The 17435-nt window shown below is 45.1% G+C and overlaps 1 protein-coding gene across 10 annotated transcripts in view; it reads right to left on the reverse strand.

The window, feature by feature from the left end:
- LOC306915666 (protein sidekick-2-like) overlaps window positions 1-17435 on the reverse strand; it is a 532391-nt gene that overhangs the window by 28896 nt on the left and 486060 nt on the right. For 6 of the 10 annotated variants that reach the window (XM_079493150.1, XM_079493146.1, XM_079493149.1 and 3 more), the window contains 7 exons: window positions 16318-16433; window positions 15240-15426; window positions 12303-12440; window positions 8071-8268; window positions 5161-5286; window positions 2732-2896; window positions 1521-1661 (listed from right to left, as the gene is read on the reverse strand). In XM_079493150.1, coding sequence (XP_079349276.1) covers window positions 1521-1661; window positions 2732-2896; window positions 5161-5286; window positions 8071-8268; window positions 12303-12440; window positions 15240-15426; window positions 16318-16433 — 1071 coding nt within the window. The remainder of the gene's footprint in view (window positions 1-1520; window positions 1662-2731; window positions 2897-5160; window positions 5287-8070; window positions 8269-12302; window positions 12441-15239; window positions 15427-16317; window positions 16434-17435) is intronic. The other 4 variants (XM_079493153.1, XM_079493148.1, XM_079493152.1 and 1 more) reach the window with 1 other exon arrangement.

Consider the following 17435-nt stretch of genomic DNA (forward strand, 5'->3'; position numbering starts at 1 on the left):
AGTGCTGAGCCAGGGGAAATGGCCCCGCTGATGTCAGTGCTGAACGGAATGAGCAAGTATAGATCCTCGTCCGTCTTTCTCCCTTTCTCTGTCTCTCAGGCAAAATAAATAAAACGATATTTCTGAAAATCTTCAAAAGTAGCAGATGTACAAGCTTGCGGTACAAATGCAAAAATGCTTGTGAGGCTATGTTAACTACTTTAGCTGGGGACCTCCTGGAACCCCCTTCGGGACTACCACGGACCCCAAGGGTTAATTTGACTCTGAGAGTGTACAAATGGAACCAAAAGGACCCATTTGGTTCCATTTTACACTTTCAGAGTTACAGACATATAGTTACGACATAGGTCTATATGTTGCAATATAACGTTTGCCATGCCATGCTTATCTGTAGCTGGCATAGCAACAAGTAGTCACAGTTTTTCAAAAATAATGGTGTTTGATTATTGCTTGCTTTGCTAAAGAATCCCTGAGATACAAACAGATGTTCTAGTTTTCAGACGCTCTCATCATCAGAGTTTTAATGTTCCTGGTGTGACTTCACTAGAACATGTTGCAGTGATAATACAGAGCAGACAGAACAGCTGCTCATTTGCCTAAAACCACTGATTCTAAACCAGTGTTTTCCAAACAGTTGGTTGGGACCCATGTTTTGGGGTCGTGAGTCAATATCCCTTATTGCACATATACTCCATTTTGGAAATAACTCTTCCTACTTCCAGGCCTCTTCCGACTTCCTTCACCGATGATACTAATGAAGGCTCTGTTCCATTGTGGTCAAACAGAGTCGGGGTGCTGCTATTTGGCATGTTGGCTCACATGGAAACACTTGAGTGGGTTCCAAATGGTGTGTAACTCAGCTGAGCAGTGTCCTCTAAAGGCTGATTCATATAGTCCAGTTTTCGGTGAAGAGGTGACCACCCAAAACTACAATATGATGTTACGCCGCAGTGGTCACCGGCCACTCACGCAACACATCTCTCTGTATTTACTAACCACCGCTTCAGTGGTCACGTCTTCACCGGAAACTGGACTATGAATAGGCCTTAACAGCGCGTTAACCCACCTGAGAAGCAGTGACCTCTAACCCATTAAGATCTGGCTGATATTGTCTTCTAAAATCTAAATCATGACCATTTTCTTAAAATCCTATGTCAGTGGTTCTCAAACTATTTAATGCTGAGGACCCACAGAATTATCTGTATTTGGCCATGGAAACCCCGTCTGAAAATATGTTTTTCCAGGGACACCCCCAGAAGCCAGTTTTTTGAGTCAAAAACGTTCACTGTGAAAGATATATATATTCAAAGATTTGCGCCACGCTTTCAGGATTTTTCAAAAATAGCAGATCTACAAGCTCATAGCGCGGCACTCGGTGCCACGCTATGAACTTGTAGATCTGCTATTTTTCAACAGCTAAAAGTTTAAAATAATGGTTAAAGTGGTTAAAAGCTACAAGGTGACACAGACAGACAGATGACTAAATGGCCTTAATTAACAGGGGACGTGATTGAACCCACCTGAGTCCGACTTCTTGGCGTACTTCTTGCTCTGCCCTCTGATGATGAGGATGAAGACCAGCAGGAGGATGAAGATGAGGCCCACCAGGGCCACCACCACCAGGAACCACCACTCTTCATAGAACGGCGCCACCTTCTGAGCTGGAGGGAGGGAGGGAGACGGCGTGGTTAGATCAGTGGACACACCCCTAAAATTGATATATCACTGTTGTCAGGCAGAAACCTCTCTCCATCTCCATTTTTGAGTGGTGTAAACCACTCCTACAACTGGCTTTTTTGTGCAGAAAAAATTAGCATGGTTGCTATGTTCACCCTGTTGTAATGACGTAATGAAATCACACCCGGGTGAACAGGGTGAACATAGCAACCATGCTCATTTTTTCTGCACAAACAAAGCCAGGTAATTAAATCACACCCGGGTGTGATTTCATTACGTCAGACATGATTTCATTACGTCAGACAGACCTTACACCACTCAATTCACACGGGTGTGATTTTTTGTCCTACAGTGTCACACAAAAGCATCAAAAGTAGCAGATCCGCAAGCTCGCAAACAGCCATTTTGAGCTGGTAGACGAAAAGTTACTGTTTTAGACAAAACAAGGTTCCATCTGCATTGTACTCAGAAATGGCATGTAGGCTTTTAACTTTAAATTAAATGAAAAACAAATACATTAATGGTATATTTGCCAGTGCTTGCACGAGTTTCCTCTCCCCTCTTCCTTCTCTTGGTTTCCGCACACTTTACATTTTGCTACAGACAGTTGAGCTTATCTCACCAGATTCTCAGAGCTATCACTAAATATAGTGCTTGGGGAAGTTGTCAAAAACACATTTATATGGAATGGTTATTGTGAAACATATACCAGTGAAAGATGATAATACAAATAAAAATAAAAATAACGGTCAATTGAAAAAGTTACACAATATAACGTCAGGATTGCACAAGTGTAGTTTTAAATAAGGTTGTCTATCTATTCAAGTAATCTTTGCGAAGAGGGACCCTTGTCAGAACATTGTTCTTCAGAAGTGTCCTTCCCTTTTGGTCGTGAGCCGTCAGTTGAGAAACCACAATAAACAAAACGAATAAAATGAAATCACGCCTCGCCGAATATGGAAAAGGAGAAGGCAGTACTTGAGTACATGTACTTAGTTACTTTACCGGATATGGAAGGAGAAGGTTGAGTACATATACTTATAGTTAGGTTTACCGGATATTGAAGGAGACGGCAGGCTGGGCGAGCCGTAGCCATAGTCGTTGACCCCGATGACCCGGAAGTCGTAGCTGACCCCTTGCTTCAGGATGTCCATGTTGAAGGTGTGTGACGTCACTTCCTTGGGGATGTCCTTGATCAGGATGTCCCACAGGCCCTCATCTGCAAACACAGAGGGAATCCTGGGTATTGTAGGCCAGTCGTTTTTCAGGTCACGAACCCCCCCCCAAAAAAGAAAATCATACATTTACTGTTGAGTGAGAAAAAACCTCCTCAACATCATTTTGGGGACCCCCCTGGGGATCCCGACACAAAGTTTGAGGGTCGGCGCCCGAAAATAGACGATCTACAAACTCGTAGAATGGCTATTTCCTGTGTGTGACCAAGTATGAATCTGGGGTTAACCCATTAAAACCTGGAAAGCATAATTCTAGGTTTTATATGTTGGATATTCAAAGTTAGAGAACTGCTGATTTAGAAGGCATTTGTAGAATGGACCTCAGGTCTTCATGGGTTAAGTATGAGCCACTGCAGGGCGGCGTGAGATGAAGTTTGAAACGTTTGAATTGAATAAATATCAATATGCCTTTGACAAACATGCTGGTTTTTACAATGTTTATTTGATATAAATGCAGCGGGTTCTGGCTGGCAGCGCTCGGGGCAATTCATAACATCAACAAACATTATGCAATCCATCAGTTTAAGTGTGGCTGTAACATTAACAGCGGCCTATACATCATAAAACAGTGAGCAGACATTAGTAAAATAAAAAGTGTGAGAGCTGCTGGCTCCCTCTCTCTCTCTCTCTCTCTCTCTGCCTGAGAAAACAACATGAATGGGGCTGATTTCAGGGTTCGCCTCAGTTCAGGACCCCAATGGAAACAACCATAGGCTTTAAACGAAGGGCATATTTATGCCCTCAAAATGGGTCTGCGACCCACTGTTTGGGAATCCATCTCTTCCTGTGAGAGTGTCCCAGTATGCATCATCATCATTTTGGCCTGTCTGTCATGTCAATCACACCTGAAACCAGATGCCGTTTGTCTCAATTGCAGCCCTGCAATCAATAGCCCATTAAGGAAGAAGTGTCGCGCACACACACACACACACACACACACACACACACACACACACACACACACACACACACACACACACACACACACACACACACACACACACACACACACACACACACACACACACACACACACACACACACACACACACACACACACACACAGTGATGACATCAACATTTTAGGACGGTGAATGACCATTGCCATTTGTAATACTAACCGAAAATAGCAGCCGAAAATAGCAGAACTCTCGCATCGCCCTCCGATAAGTGGTGAGTTTGTAGACAAGTTCACAATTGAGTATAAATAAGGCATGACTGCAACCATAAACCCAATCTAATACGTGTGCGAACACGCACCACACCACACACACACACACACACACACACACACACACACACACACACACACACACACACACACACACACACACACACACACACACACACACACACACACACACACACACACACACACACACACACACACACACACACACACACACACACACAGGCTGGTATAGCATCTGTTTGCACTTCCCACCACTTTCAATAATGCTGTTATCTCTCTAGTGGGTTTCAGGTTTTTGACAGATGGCTGTAAAAAAAAAAAGGGGAAAAAAGAAGAAAAAAAAGACGTGTGTTTCCCAAACAGTGGGTCGGCCCCCGGCCATTTTTGGGTCACGGAAGTTGGAACCCATTGTTATGGGTCGCAAGTAAATCTTTTTTACTCACCTTTTCCCCTAACCTTAATCCTAAACCTAACCTTATTCCTAAACGTAACCTCAGTAAAACTATGCCTAAACCTAACCTTAATCCTAAACCTAACCTTATTCCTAAACGTAACCTCAGTAAAACTATGCCTAAACCTAACCTTATTCCTAAACGTAACCTCAGTCAAACTATGTCTAAACCTAACCTTATTCCTAAACGTAACCACAGTAAAACTATGTCTAAACCTAACCTTAATCCTAAACGTAACCTCAGTAAAACTATGTCTAAACCTAACCGTAATCCTAAACGTAACCTCAGTAAAACTATGCCTAAACCTAACCTTAATCCTAAACGTAACCTCAGTAAAACTATGTCTAAACCTAACCTTATTCCTAAACGTAACCTCAGTAAAACTATGTCTAAACCTAACCTTATTCCTAAACGTAACCTCAGTAAAACTATGTCTAAACCTAACCTTATTCCTAAACGTAACCTCAGTAAAAAATGTTCCAGGCTAATATCTACACAGTGATATTACTCCGGTTACCGTACAGAGCCCTGAGGGACTCCGGGTCAACCATATACAGAGTATGGGTTCAAGTGGTTTCAAAAGTTATGGGAACCATGGTCTTACCTGACGGTCGGGCCTCGATGACGTAGCGGGTGATGGGGGAGCGCCCGGGGTCTCCGCTGGCCCAGTGGATGGTCAGGGCCGAGCCGTAACGGGTGATGAAGGGCTCTCCAGGGGGTCCCGGGGCTCCTGGATAGAGGGAGGGAGGGAAAAAAGAAACGTGTTGTAGCCATGAGGTGACCTGGCTGATGACTCAGAGTGTGTGTGTGTGTGTGTGTGTGTGTGCGTTCGTGCGTGTGCGTGCGTGCGTGCGTGCGTGCGTGCGTGCGTGCGTGCGTGCGTGCGTGCGTGCGTGCGTGCGTGCGTGCGTGCGTGCGTGCGTGCGTGCGTTCATTTGAGGGACACTATTAAATGCCTTGATGTCATATTCGACCATAAGCCTAATATCATTTTGTATATCATATAATTTTATATCCCTGATCTGGTGTCTCACATTTTGTTTTAAAATAATGGTCATGGGTGGTATGGTGGACTTGGTACTGTAGCCTATAGGGGATATTTCTCATGCTATTTTGACAGGCTTAAAAACACATTTAGCAGGAAAAGAGACAATGAGAGTGCTTTACAACAGAACGCCAACTATTAGGGGACTCGACTAACTATTAGGACATTTGAACACTAATGCCTGCCAGTCACAATGTGGGACAGGGTCTCGATTTGTGGGACGCCCGAAAAGTCTTGGAAATGAGGGACTGTCCCGGTCCCACACAAAGGAGGACATCTGGTCACCCTAGTGTGCACGTGCGTGCGTTGTGAGAGGCCTGCAGATTGCAAGAATGCACCAAGCCAAGAGTCAGGCATTGGCTACATTGTGTTCAGTCAGTGTCTGTGATAATTGGCAGTCGCCACATTATGGAGGAGACGATGCTTCCTTTGTCCGTGATCTGAATCCTGAACCACTTGTTGTGGAGTTTCTGATGACCTTGTGAATCTGCTACTTTTGATGCTTTTGTGTGACGCTAGTATGATCAAGTAGGGCGTTAATTTACACAAACAGTTCAAATATGGAGGTTTCTGCCTGAACGCAACCAAACCCTGCTCTACCATGTGTGAGAGGACTGTCTGGTGGTTAAGGACCGAGAGGCTCTACCATGTGTGAGTGAGAGGACTGTCTGGTGGTTAAGGACCGAGAGGCTCTACCATGTGTGAGAGGACTGTCTGGTGGTTAAGGACCGAGAGGCTCTACCATGTGTGAGAGGACTGTCTGGTGGTTAAGGACCGAGAGGCTCTACCATGTGTGAGAGGACTGTCTGGTGGTTAAGGACCGAGAGGCTCTACCATGTGTGAGAGGACTGTCTGGTGGTTAAGGACCGAGAGGCTCTACCATGTGTGAGAGGACTGTCTGGTGGTTAAGGACCGAGAGGCTCTACCATGTGTGAGAGGACTGTCTGGTGGTTAAGGACCGAGAGGCTCTACCATGTGTGAGAGGACTGTCTGGTGGTTAAGGACCGAGAGGCTCTACCATGTGTGAGAGGACTGTCTGGTGGTTAAGGACCGAGAGGCTCTACCATGTGTGAGAGGACTGTCTGGTGGTTAAGGACCGAGAGACAGACAGTTATTAAGTCATTGAAACGCTGCCATGGACAAACTAATCATTTTCTCAAAGATGTCCCGTGACTTTGATCATATTAGACTGACTGAATCACATAATCCGTTCAGCGCATGGAATTAAAAATGACAAAACAAACCATACCTGCTGTTGCATAACCTATAAGTAAAAACCTGTGATTTTGGTGATTATCCTTCGGGTTTGTTTTTCATTAATCCCAATTTTGGTTTGATTGGGACGATAGGCCTATTCGTTTTGGCGGATATATATATATAAATAATGGTCGATATATATATATATCGACCATTATTTAACTTTGTTGGCAAAAAGTGGCAGCTTGTTCCGTCGTCTCTCGAGCGACTGAAGCATTCGCTCACTAAGGCCAGAGCGCTGATTTGAATACCTGGCTACCTCGACGGGCCGTGGACAGTTTGTCACGGAGGTGGGCGGATGTTCTGCCATTTCTTTCGACAGGTTGTTTATTCATGGTCACCCGAGAGTAACTAATTACCTCTCCTCAGCCCGTCTCTTTCAGACTATAGGCCTATCGCCTGCTTTCACCGTTGGCAGGAAAGAAAAGTAAATATATCACACTGCCCGACTTCTGGGCACAGAGGGTGATAGTTTGTCACTATGTGCACTCCTACGGGCTGGGGGGGGGGGGGGGGTGGGGGTGCGGCGTTATCTGTCAGCAGGGAGTGTTGTGGGGTGGGAGGAGTAGAACGGAGGCTCCACGTCCTCTCGGTGGGGGCTCCTCACTGGCAGGTGAGTCAGTAAGATACAATAGCAGTCACGAAACACATGGAGGAATCCATTGGCATAATGACAAAAATAGGGAGAAAGAGAGGTGATGTCTCACTGATACACTGTTTTCGCTCCTGATCCGATACCACCATTTCTGTGTTAAGCTGATACCGAATACCGATACCATGTGTTGTGATCTCGTGTTGTGTTTATAGCTATCTAGCTATATATCTTGTGTTTTGTTTATAGAAGACTCACTCAAATGTGCACTTGCAGTTTTGGAAACTCGAAAGCAAACTCCACATGCCCCAACATTTTATTTACCTGCCATAGTGTCAACCCCTTACCCCTGTGTCGAATCGGTGGTTAGACTGGCATATTCGCTGATACCGATATGAACCGATATGACAAATAAGGGCCGATACCGATACTTTTCCGATACCGATACAGTATCGGGACATCTCTAATTTATTTAAGTACTGTACTTAAGTACAATTTTGAAGTATGTGTACTTGTAAAACAAGTTCTTTCGATGTTCAGACAGGGAGCATGTACCGGGCTCCACCTCGGGCCCATAGAGTATAGATGAAGGTCTTAGGTTAGGGTTAGGAGGCGTTTACCTTCCCCAGGGCCGGTGGTGATGTTGGCCTCCACCTCGGGCCCGTAGATGAAGGTCTTGGCACGGATGCGGAAGTTATAGGTGACGCCATCTGCCAGGTCCTTGATCTTCAGCCAGAAGGGGCCGCTCCCCTTCACGTCCACCGTCACTATCTTGCTGACTCCTGGGGGGGAGGGGGAGCGGAGACAGTCGGCACAGTCTGGACAGACACACGTCACATTTAGAGGGACGTCTTTAAAAAAAAACACGCAGCAAGCAGGGCCGTGTGGCCAAGCAAAGCAACATGGAGGAGACAAAGACCAATGCAGACATATCACGTACACGGATGCACGCACGCACGCAGGGGTACGCAGACGCACACATTCACAAACCAAAGTTATTATTGATAACTACAATGAACTAAATTATGAAAGCTAGATGCGATTATTTTTTTACTTAAAGGGGAAAACCACCCATTTTCAACATTTTACTATGTCATTAATATACCTTAGAGCTGTTGTGTGGAAATAATAAAAAAGTCCCCCCATTCTGTGTTTCTTAGAACTGTAATTATGAAAAAAATCATTAACATGGTGAAACACATCTTGATGATGTCATCAAGATGTGTTTCACCATGTTAATGCTTTTTTTCAGACCTCTAGTTCTAGGAAACACAGAATGGGGGAACTTTTTATTATTTCCACACAACAGCTCTAAGGTATATTAATGACATAGTAAAATGTTGAAAATGAGTGGAATGCCCCTTTAATGATGTTTTGGAGACAAGAAAAACATGTTTTTAGATACGTTGGTATCACTTCCTTCCTGGACTACATGTTGTCTCAGTAAGACAGCCCTCCCCCTCTCCACAAGGTGGGGTGAGTGCACCAAAGCATTATGGTCATTGAATTAATCCAGCAATCCAGTCGAACCCTAGTCAAACACACAGACTACATTAGTTTTCTGGCCATATGGTGCACATGTTCCCTTTTTAAGCACAAATTGTGCTACTGTTACCTATACTATTAACATTGAGTTACTGCAGTTTCTTCCAGCAGTGAAATGTCCCTTTAAAGGACAACTTCACCCATTTTCACCTATCCTTTAACCCATTTAGGCCTGACCTCGAAATAAAAAAAAAATCTTCTAAATCCATATTTTCATGATTTTTCAAAAATAGCAGACCTACAAGCTCGTAGCGCGCCACTCGGTGGCGCGCTATGAGCTTGTAGATCTGCTATTTTTCAATAGCTAAATTACAACATAATGTTTAAAACACCAAAAGGGGTTCCCGCCCAAAATGGGTTAAATACAATTAACAATGAGGCTTGGCTAATATAATAACTATTGCTTCTTTTGTGTATACAACACCAAGTAAAGCAAACTAAAATTGTAGAGACAAAGGCCCTCATTTATCAACCGTGCGTACGCCAAAATATGGGTGTACGCCGAAATTTTCGGCATTTACCATTTGCGCCAACGTTTGATTTTGAACTTGAGCCAAGACAAAAACCACGTCTGGTCGGGAGCTGTCGTACGCTTTGTCCTCACCTGTTTTTCTGTCGTAGAACAGCGGAGCAGCATTGTTTGACCAGCTGAGAGGCTGTCACAGGCATCTAAACATATGTATTCACTCCTAAAATGTTTATATAAAACTGTATAGGTATATATGGGCTAAATACATATAAGATGTGGCAGCGGTGGCCGCGGTGGCCGAACGGATAGCGGCGCGGTCTAGATACCGGAAGGTTCCGAGTTCGAATCAGCCGTCCGACACGTTAAAATTACCACCGCTGAAATGCCCTTGAACAAGGCATCAACCACTACGATGAAATGTGTTCTATGAGCAGGGCCTGGCTGGAAACAAGTTCTTGAGCTTAGCCCAGATACCCTGGGTAAATATAGATTTCATTTCATTTCATTTCATTTCATTTCATTTCATTTCATGTGTCTTTGTGTCATATGAAATTAGTAGGAGATTTCCAACTTTACAAGTAATTAAAATCGCGCAATTAAAAACAATGTTTTGCCAATGTTGCAAGCCATTTAAACAGTGTTTTGCATGAGCGCATACATGCGAGGATTTGGGCTGTCTGTGCTGAAATATTTCCATGACGGGACGTTGGAGAGTAGGCTACTATAGGCTAGTGCAGCTGCGGAGAGTCCCAACGTGGGTAGCCTATACTGTAGCCTAATCTACAGCAGGCCAATGTCTTTCTGGAGTTACTGTATGTGCAATCTCCTCCTCGTTTAATAAACCTGACGCGTCGCTCGAATGCCAAATGTACCGTGCCAGCGCAAGTGGGAACAGCATCGGAGATAGGTAGGCTACCCAGCCAGCCCACCACCACCAGTGTCCAGCCACTGCAGCGACTGCGAGGCAATCTAAATACTGTCGAACGTGCGGTGCATGGTCAGTTGGTCACGGTCACGGACGGACCACAGTGATAGAGAGAGACAGACAGACAGGACAGGAGGAGCACCTATGCAAAACAGCAGCGTGTGTGTGCCTATTTGTTATTTAATTCATGGTTCACAGGTTCAGGTTTTCGTTCACTAATATATCTTGTTGTATATTAAATTAAAAAGACTTTAATAATTTAATATACAACTAACAACACACAGTGACAGTTGCTTGCAAATTGAGATATGTGCGTGCGTGCGTGCGGGGGGGGGGGGGGTGAGGCAGGCAGCAAGGGAAGCGAAGCGAGAGGAGAAACAGACAGGGTAGGCCTTTATACAGCTTTATTTAATTCATGCAGGTTTATTTATTTAAGATACAACAAGTTGCAAGTTGCCTTAGTTGCGTGTGCGTGCGTCTGTGTATGAGAGAGGGGGCAGCGAGGGAACCTTTTTTTTCTTCCTGTAACCATGGTTTCCAGGTCGTATGGCAGTTGTTCATGTCGCAAAAACGAGGGCGAGGCTTGATTTCATAGGGCGTGCCAGATAGATTTCAGCCGTCACATTTATAAACGTCCGAACGAAATTAAGGAAGAAACAGCTGTCTGCGATCACTTTGTAAATGCCGACCCGACGTGGGTGTACTACGAATCCTACACTCGAATTTGGGGCAGATTTTACACTCGATTGATAAATGAGGGCCAAAAGGTCCTTGGTTTTCATCTTCAACTGTCAAATTTTACGCCTAGCATTTTGGGTGAGAATATATGAGCCTATATGAAATCTAGCTTCCATAATACACTTGGCTGTGCCAGAGCGTTAGCTTATTACACAATACCTTGTCTGACTTTTTAGGTTGCATCCCTGGCAAATACCCCATATAAAAACAAAAAAAAACAAACAAAAACTAATAAAGAACTCAATTAGAAACTAAGCTAAACAAGCAGAACTGCTTTAAACGCTGATTAAAACTGAAGTGAAATTGAAAACAAAAAAGTAAGCCGAATTTAAAATGTAATCAAAACAAATGAAAAATGCTAAACTATTGCTTGGGGCGAGTGCACGGCCGACACACACACACACACACACACACACACACACACACACACACACACACACACACACACACACACACACACACACACACACACACACACACACACACACACACACACACACACACACACACACACACACACACACACACAGAGCAGGAATGGTGTTAAGATGACAAACATAGTTCAACTTTAATTGTAAGTTCTTTATTATGCAGCAGTGAATTATGTTTTTAGGCGGTACGCCAGAGAGGGTTGTGATGAGTATAGTGTTCAGGAGCAAGGGAGAGGTTGTTCAAGGTCATGGTCGATGGTTAGCTTATAGCTCATGAATACACACTCCGCTTGATTTGAGCCTAAACATTGATTGAAAAACGTGATTAACAATAATGATTAATATCAATATTAATCGGGTGCATTAACCCTTCGGGTGGTACAAGCAGCCATTTTGAGCAGGGCAATGTGTAAAAGAAGAAGAAAAATGTTTAAAAAAAGAGAGAAGAAAATCAGGATTGGATTTGTTGGGGGGGGGGGGTGGGGGGTGGAAGGGGGGATTCATACCTCTGCTTTGGTTTTAATCCCTGCGTCTTGTCGTCAGTCTGATTTCGGACATTGTACAATTGTGATATGGTTCTATAAAAATATAAATATCCGATCGGGAAAAATCGGTATCGCCAGATGAAAATAAAAAATCAAATGATCGGAATCGGATCGGGGGAGCAAAAGAAAGAAAAAGAGAAACATGATCTGGACAACCCTATAGTGATAAGGACATATAAAAGGGGGGTGGTGGTCTTACCGTCCACGGGTGTGCAGGGCTCGTAGATGAGGCGGTAGCCCTCCAGGATGCCGTTGGGGTAGGTGGGCTCCCCCCAGGACACGTTGACCGAGGTGGTGGTCAGCTCGCTGAAGTGGATGAAGCTGGGCGAGCTGGGGGCTGGAGCGCCGCAACACAGAGGTCAAAGGTCAATTTGACAGAAGGGGAAATGATCAATAATAAAAAACAAAAGACAAAGCTGTTCATAAGACGGTCGTTCTTTATTCCTTTATTCACCCACCAGGGAAAGTTGCCGAGCACGGACGCTCACGGACACACACGCATGCACACATGCACGCACGCACGCACGCACGCACAGCGCACGCTGTTTTGGAAATTCAATATTCAAACTTTTGATGCCTTTGTGTGACGCTGTCGTATGATCAAGTACGAGTACGCCGTTAATTTACGGAAAAAAAACACATAACATGTTAGAATATACGGAGATATTAGGTTTCGGCCCCGACAGCAACGATGTGCGTGTTCCCTTTTCACTGTGACATTCACTGATCTACAAACATACAGAAGGCAACTCAGAAAGTTTCCAAGACTCACACCAACTCTCCTCGCAATCTCAGAGGTAATCCTGAGCCCGACAGGGTTTAATACGTGCGCACACGCACACACGCACACACGCGCGCACACACACACACACACACACACACACACACACACACACACACACACACACACACACACACACACACACACACACACACACACACACACACACACACACACACACACACACACACACACACACACACACACACACACCACCCATGTTGCACTCTGTGAGGCGTCTATAGCTGCAAAACAAATACCACGACAGTTCTGCAAATAGTACTTGACCCCAACCCGGGTCATGTGAGTGCAGCATTCATCAGCGGGCCGGGGGGGGCTGGGGGGGATGGGATGACCCAGGGGGGGGGGGGGGGGGGGATGACCCGGGGGGCCGCGATCGAGGGCCATGCGCGCTACAGTTGGACGGGCTTGTGACACCACTGTGCTTTGGGACACAGCTGGCCTCGTTGTCTCGTAAAGCGCTCAAGCACGAGTAGTGGAGACGCTCCCAGCAGCACAAAAGCCCCCTTTGTCCGACCGAAAAGAAAAAGAACTCTGGATATCTATCGAACCAGTCTCTCTCCCCCCCCCCTCCCTCTCTCTCTCTGTCTCTCTCTCTCTCTCTCTCTACATGTCAAAATGCTTCCTCCTCCTCTGTGCAGCAGTGAGCTGAGCCAATAAGAGGCCCTCCTCCCCTCCACTAACTCATGCGATACTAAACACACCAAAACTGTAACAGAGAAAAGAAAAAACAACAACTATTTATCGAGGGGGAGTTTATGGATGAATAACTCATTTGGAAGTGAATTGTACAACAGGAAGGAAGGGGGGGGGGGGGGGGGGGGGGGGAGGATGAGCAGTGTGCCAAATGTCCTTCATTGCGATTCATCCCTGAGTCAGTGAGAGAGAGAGAGAGAGAGAGAGAGAGAGAGAGAGATAGAGAGAGAGAGAGAGAGAGAGAGAGACAGACACGAAGAAGGGACCGCTGGGTTCTTTGAGATGATGATGATGACCTGACAAGTCCCTCATCAACATTATTCAGACTACACCATGTGTCCCAAATCTGGGCCAAACAATCGTCAATAATAGCCCATCTACAAGCTCTCAGCGCAACGCGCTTTTTTGGCGAAGGTATTTGGTATATAGAGGGGCCTGTAGGAATAGGCCTTTGGGGTTTCAAGTAGACTGGGTTGAAGCAGTTCTTTGTGGTTGCATGGAGACACTCTGGGAGTGTACTGCTGCTAATGTTGTTTGGCATGCCGACAGCAGCAATTACCGCCCCGTCATCTTCATATTAAAACTTACAATGACTGGATTTTTCTTCCTTTTTCTTTTCTCTCTGCAGTGCAAACATCCCACATTGAGAGTTCTTGTTTTCTCTCCCAATGGTAGGATTTGTAAAGTTCTTGAATGAATCCCCAAAGCCCCAAATGTTGGGAATCAGAGGGTTAAAGACCTGGTGAAATGAAAACACTTATGACTCAATCATATGGTCATCATCATATGGGCATACTGTACCTAAAAATATATGCCAATTTGTGTGTATTTTTACATCAAAACTCCCTAAAAGGCCAATCTTACTTCCTGTGAACGAAAACGTGCTAAAGTCACAAAGAAGACCTGCTATAAGACAAGAGGTGACCGAGCCTTTTCTGTCGTAGGCCCCACATTATGGAATGCGCTCCCCTCCCACGTCAAACCATAGAGACTTTTAAATCTCGCTGCATCTTGTATTCTTCAGTTATGTGTCTCAGTCTTTTTTTAAAAAACTGTGTTCTTGCTGTTGTTTTTCTGTTTTAGCTACAGTACAGTGTATTTAGTTTTTATTGTCCTGCATAGTAGTACTTTGTCGTTTCAGACTGAAACTTAAAAATAAACTGACCGAAAATGTTATTTCATTGGACCTAACACTAACCCTACCCTAACAAAATGTTATTTCATTGGACCTAACCCTAACCCTCTAACCAAATCCTAACCCTAAGAGAGACGGAGAGAGACTGATCTTTAATTAGAAGTAATTAATAATGAATTGCATTTTTATAGCGCTTTTCCAAGTGCTCAAATCGCTTTACAATGGTTCATTCATTCATACATTGGGAGGTGAAGCGGCGAACAGTCGACGCCAGCGTCCTCACTTCCCACATTCACACACCAATGGTGGCAAGCTCACGCCGACCAACTCATTGGAGGCAATGTAGGGGTGTCTTGCCCAAGGACACTTCGACATGTGGACAGGAGGAGCCGGGATTCGAACCGCCGACCCAGGGATCATTGGACGACCTGCTCTACCTCCTGAGCCACAGCCAAAATACATTAGAAGAATGTATTTATTTTTGTAATTGTCTAGTGTCTTACCTGCTTGCTGCGTGCGGCCCCTGGTAGCGGGGCTACGGGGCCCGTCGCCCGCGGCGTTGAAGGGGGCCACGCTGATCATGTAGGTGGTGTAGCCCGTCAGGTTCTTCAGCTTCACCCCTCCCTCCGGCATGAAGAGGGTCCGCAGGCGCTCCGTCTCGTTCTTACGCTGGAACTCCCAGAAATACACCTGCAGGAGGAGGCAGAGGGGGACCCTGAGAGTGTTATTCCGGAGTCACGCCCCATTCCAAACACCATAGATCAGTGATTCGTTCTCAAACCTTTTCTTCTCGAGGACAACCAGGTTTAATCTGGTTGCTGTTGGGCAGAAACCGCCATTTGACCGTATTGTACAGCGTCACACGAAGGCATCAAAAGTAGCAGATCTACAAGTTCAAAAGGTGGCACGAAGTGATTAGTTTTGAGCTTGTCGATCTGCTATTTTTGTTATTTTCTTTATTTGAACAGTTTTACAAATCACCAGACTGAGACAATATGTAGCCTACATTACTAGGCCACAGACCCCTCACTTCACACGGGTATGATTCTTACAGACACGTGCGGCTCCATAAAAAAAGTTTTTAGGGTCATAAAACCTAAAAGAAAAACGAAAAATAATATAATAATAATAATAATAATAAATGAAAATGAATGCCATAAAACCTTTAACCTTGCTTGCTGTGAATTGAAGCAGATTTCTGAAATATGCACAGAAATGCTGCCTTCTTATAATGAGTATTAGCGAGTACCAATAACATGAAAATAAGGTTGAAAGTGCTCATTTTGGTCCTTTAATATCTGGGGATGCAATAATCCCCAGAGACACAATGTTTAAGACGTTGAACCAGATTTTTGTTTAGTATTAATTGCACTACTTTTATTTATTTTCAATTTTTATTATTTAGATTATAGTGATTGTGAACAACTGTAAGCAATGTCTTTGTTAATGTTTGTCTGTGTCACACCCCAGGAAGACAAATGGGAATCCTAATAAACAAACAAAATGTAATCATGGTCATATTATGTGACCACGTCCACAACGCAAGACTACCAGTGGTGGAAAGTACACAAACACCCTCACCTTGTAGCCCTGGATGTCTCCGTTCTGGGCGTCCAGGGGGGGAGGGTCCCACGTCACATCCAGCTGCGTCGCTGTAGCCGTTTGGATAGCCACGTTCTGGGGCGGCGCCGTGGGCACTGTGACGGACAGCGCAACAACGAAAAAAACAAACAAACATTACATTAATCACGTGTGCGACTATGTCGCCTGAAGGTCTACTTGAAGCTTGCGGTCGGCTAATTCCGATCTGCCGTGCGAAAACCGTTGGCAGTTTCCTTTTGTTTTTCTTACTCGGTGTGTGGCCTGGCGATGACGGAGCCTATAAAGCCAGTCCTCAATCTAAACTCTTTAACCTACACAGCCACAGGCGGGCTGGGGGGGATTTACCAAGAACAAATTACACCTGAAATCCCAAGGAGCTCATAAAGAGAACCAATTTCAGCGAGCAGGTTGCCATGGCTGCCCGTACGCAGACAGCCTAATCCTCGCACGCACGCACGCACGCACGCACGCACGGGCAGGCAGGCAGGGTAGTCAAATATTTGAGCACTCATGAAGACAAGGTCCTGATTGAAATGACGTGAATAAGCCCCTCTGGGTGAATGGAGGCCGTGGTGGAAAGTATGTTTACTCAAGTATCTAATAATACTGTATATACTTCTACTCCACTACATCTCAGAGGCAAACATTTTACTTTTTACTCCACTTCGGGTAGCTCAGTCGGTAGAGCACTCGCCTTTCGACTGCAAGGTCATGGGTTCGGTCCCGGGCACCGCCAATTCAGCATATGAGGAGCACGGTTTGTTGTCGTGTGGTAAGTACTGGGAGCTGATGGTAGGCTGATGTTGCCCTCCACCTCAGCAATCCATCTCCCAGAGGTCTAGCGAATTGGAACGGGGATAGAGTCCCGCACCCTGGCTGACAATAAGCCTAGGCTACTTACTTACTTAACTCCACCACAATTAGGCTATTTGATCAGCCGATCTACAAGCTCAAGCTGTGGGCTACCAATCTGTATGGTAGAGCATGTAATACAATATAACTTATACAAGTGAGGTGGTTGTATTTTGTCTGCCCTGCCTGCCCGGTCTGTTAGCTCAATGGTGAAAATACATTTGGCACATGTGCAGGAAACAGGG

The sequence above is a fragment of the Electrona antarctica genome (assembly GCF_951216825.1).
Source record: "Electrona antarctica genome assembly, chromosome: 22".
In the NCBI taxonomy this organism is placed as follows: Eukaryota; Metazoa; Chordata; class Actinopteri; order Myctophiformes; family Myctophidae; genus Electrona; species Electrona antarctica.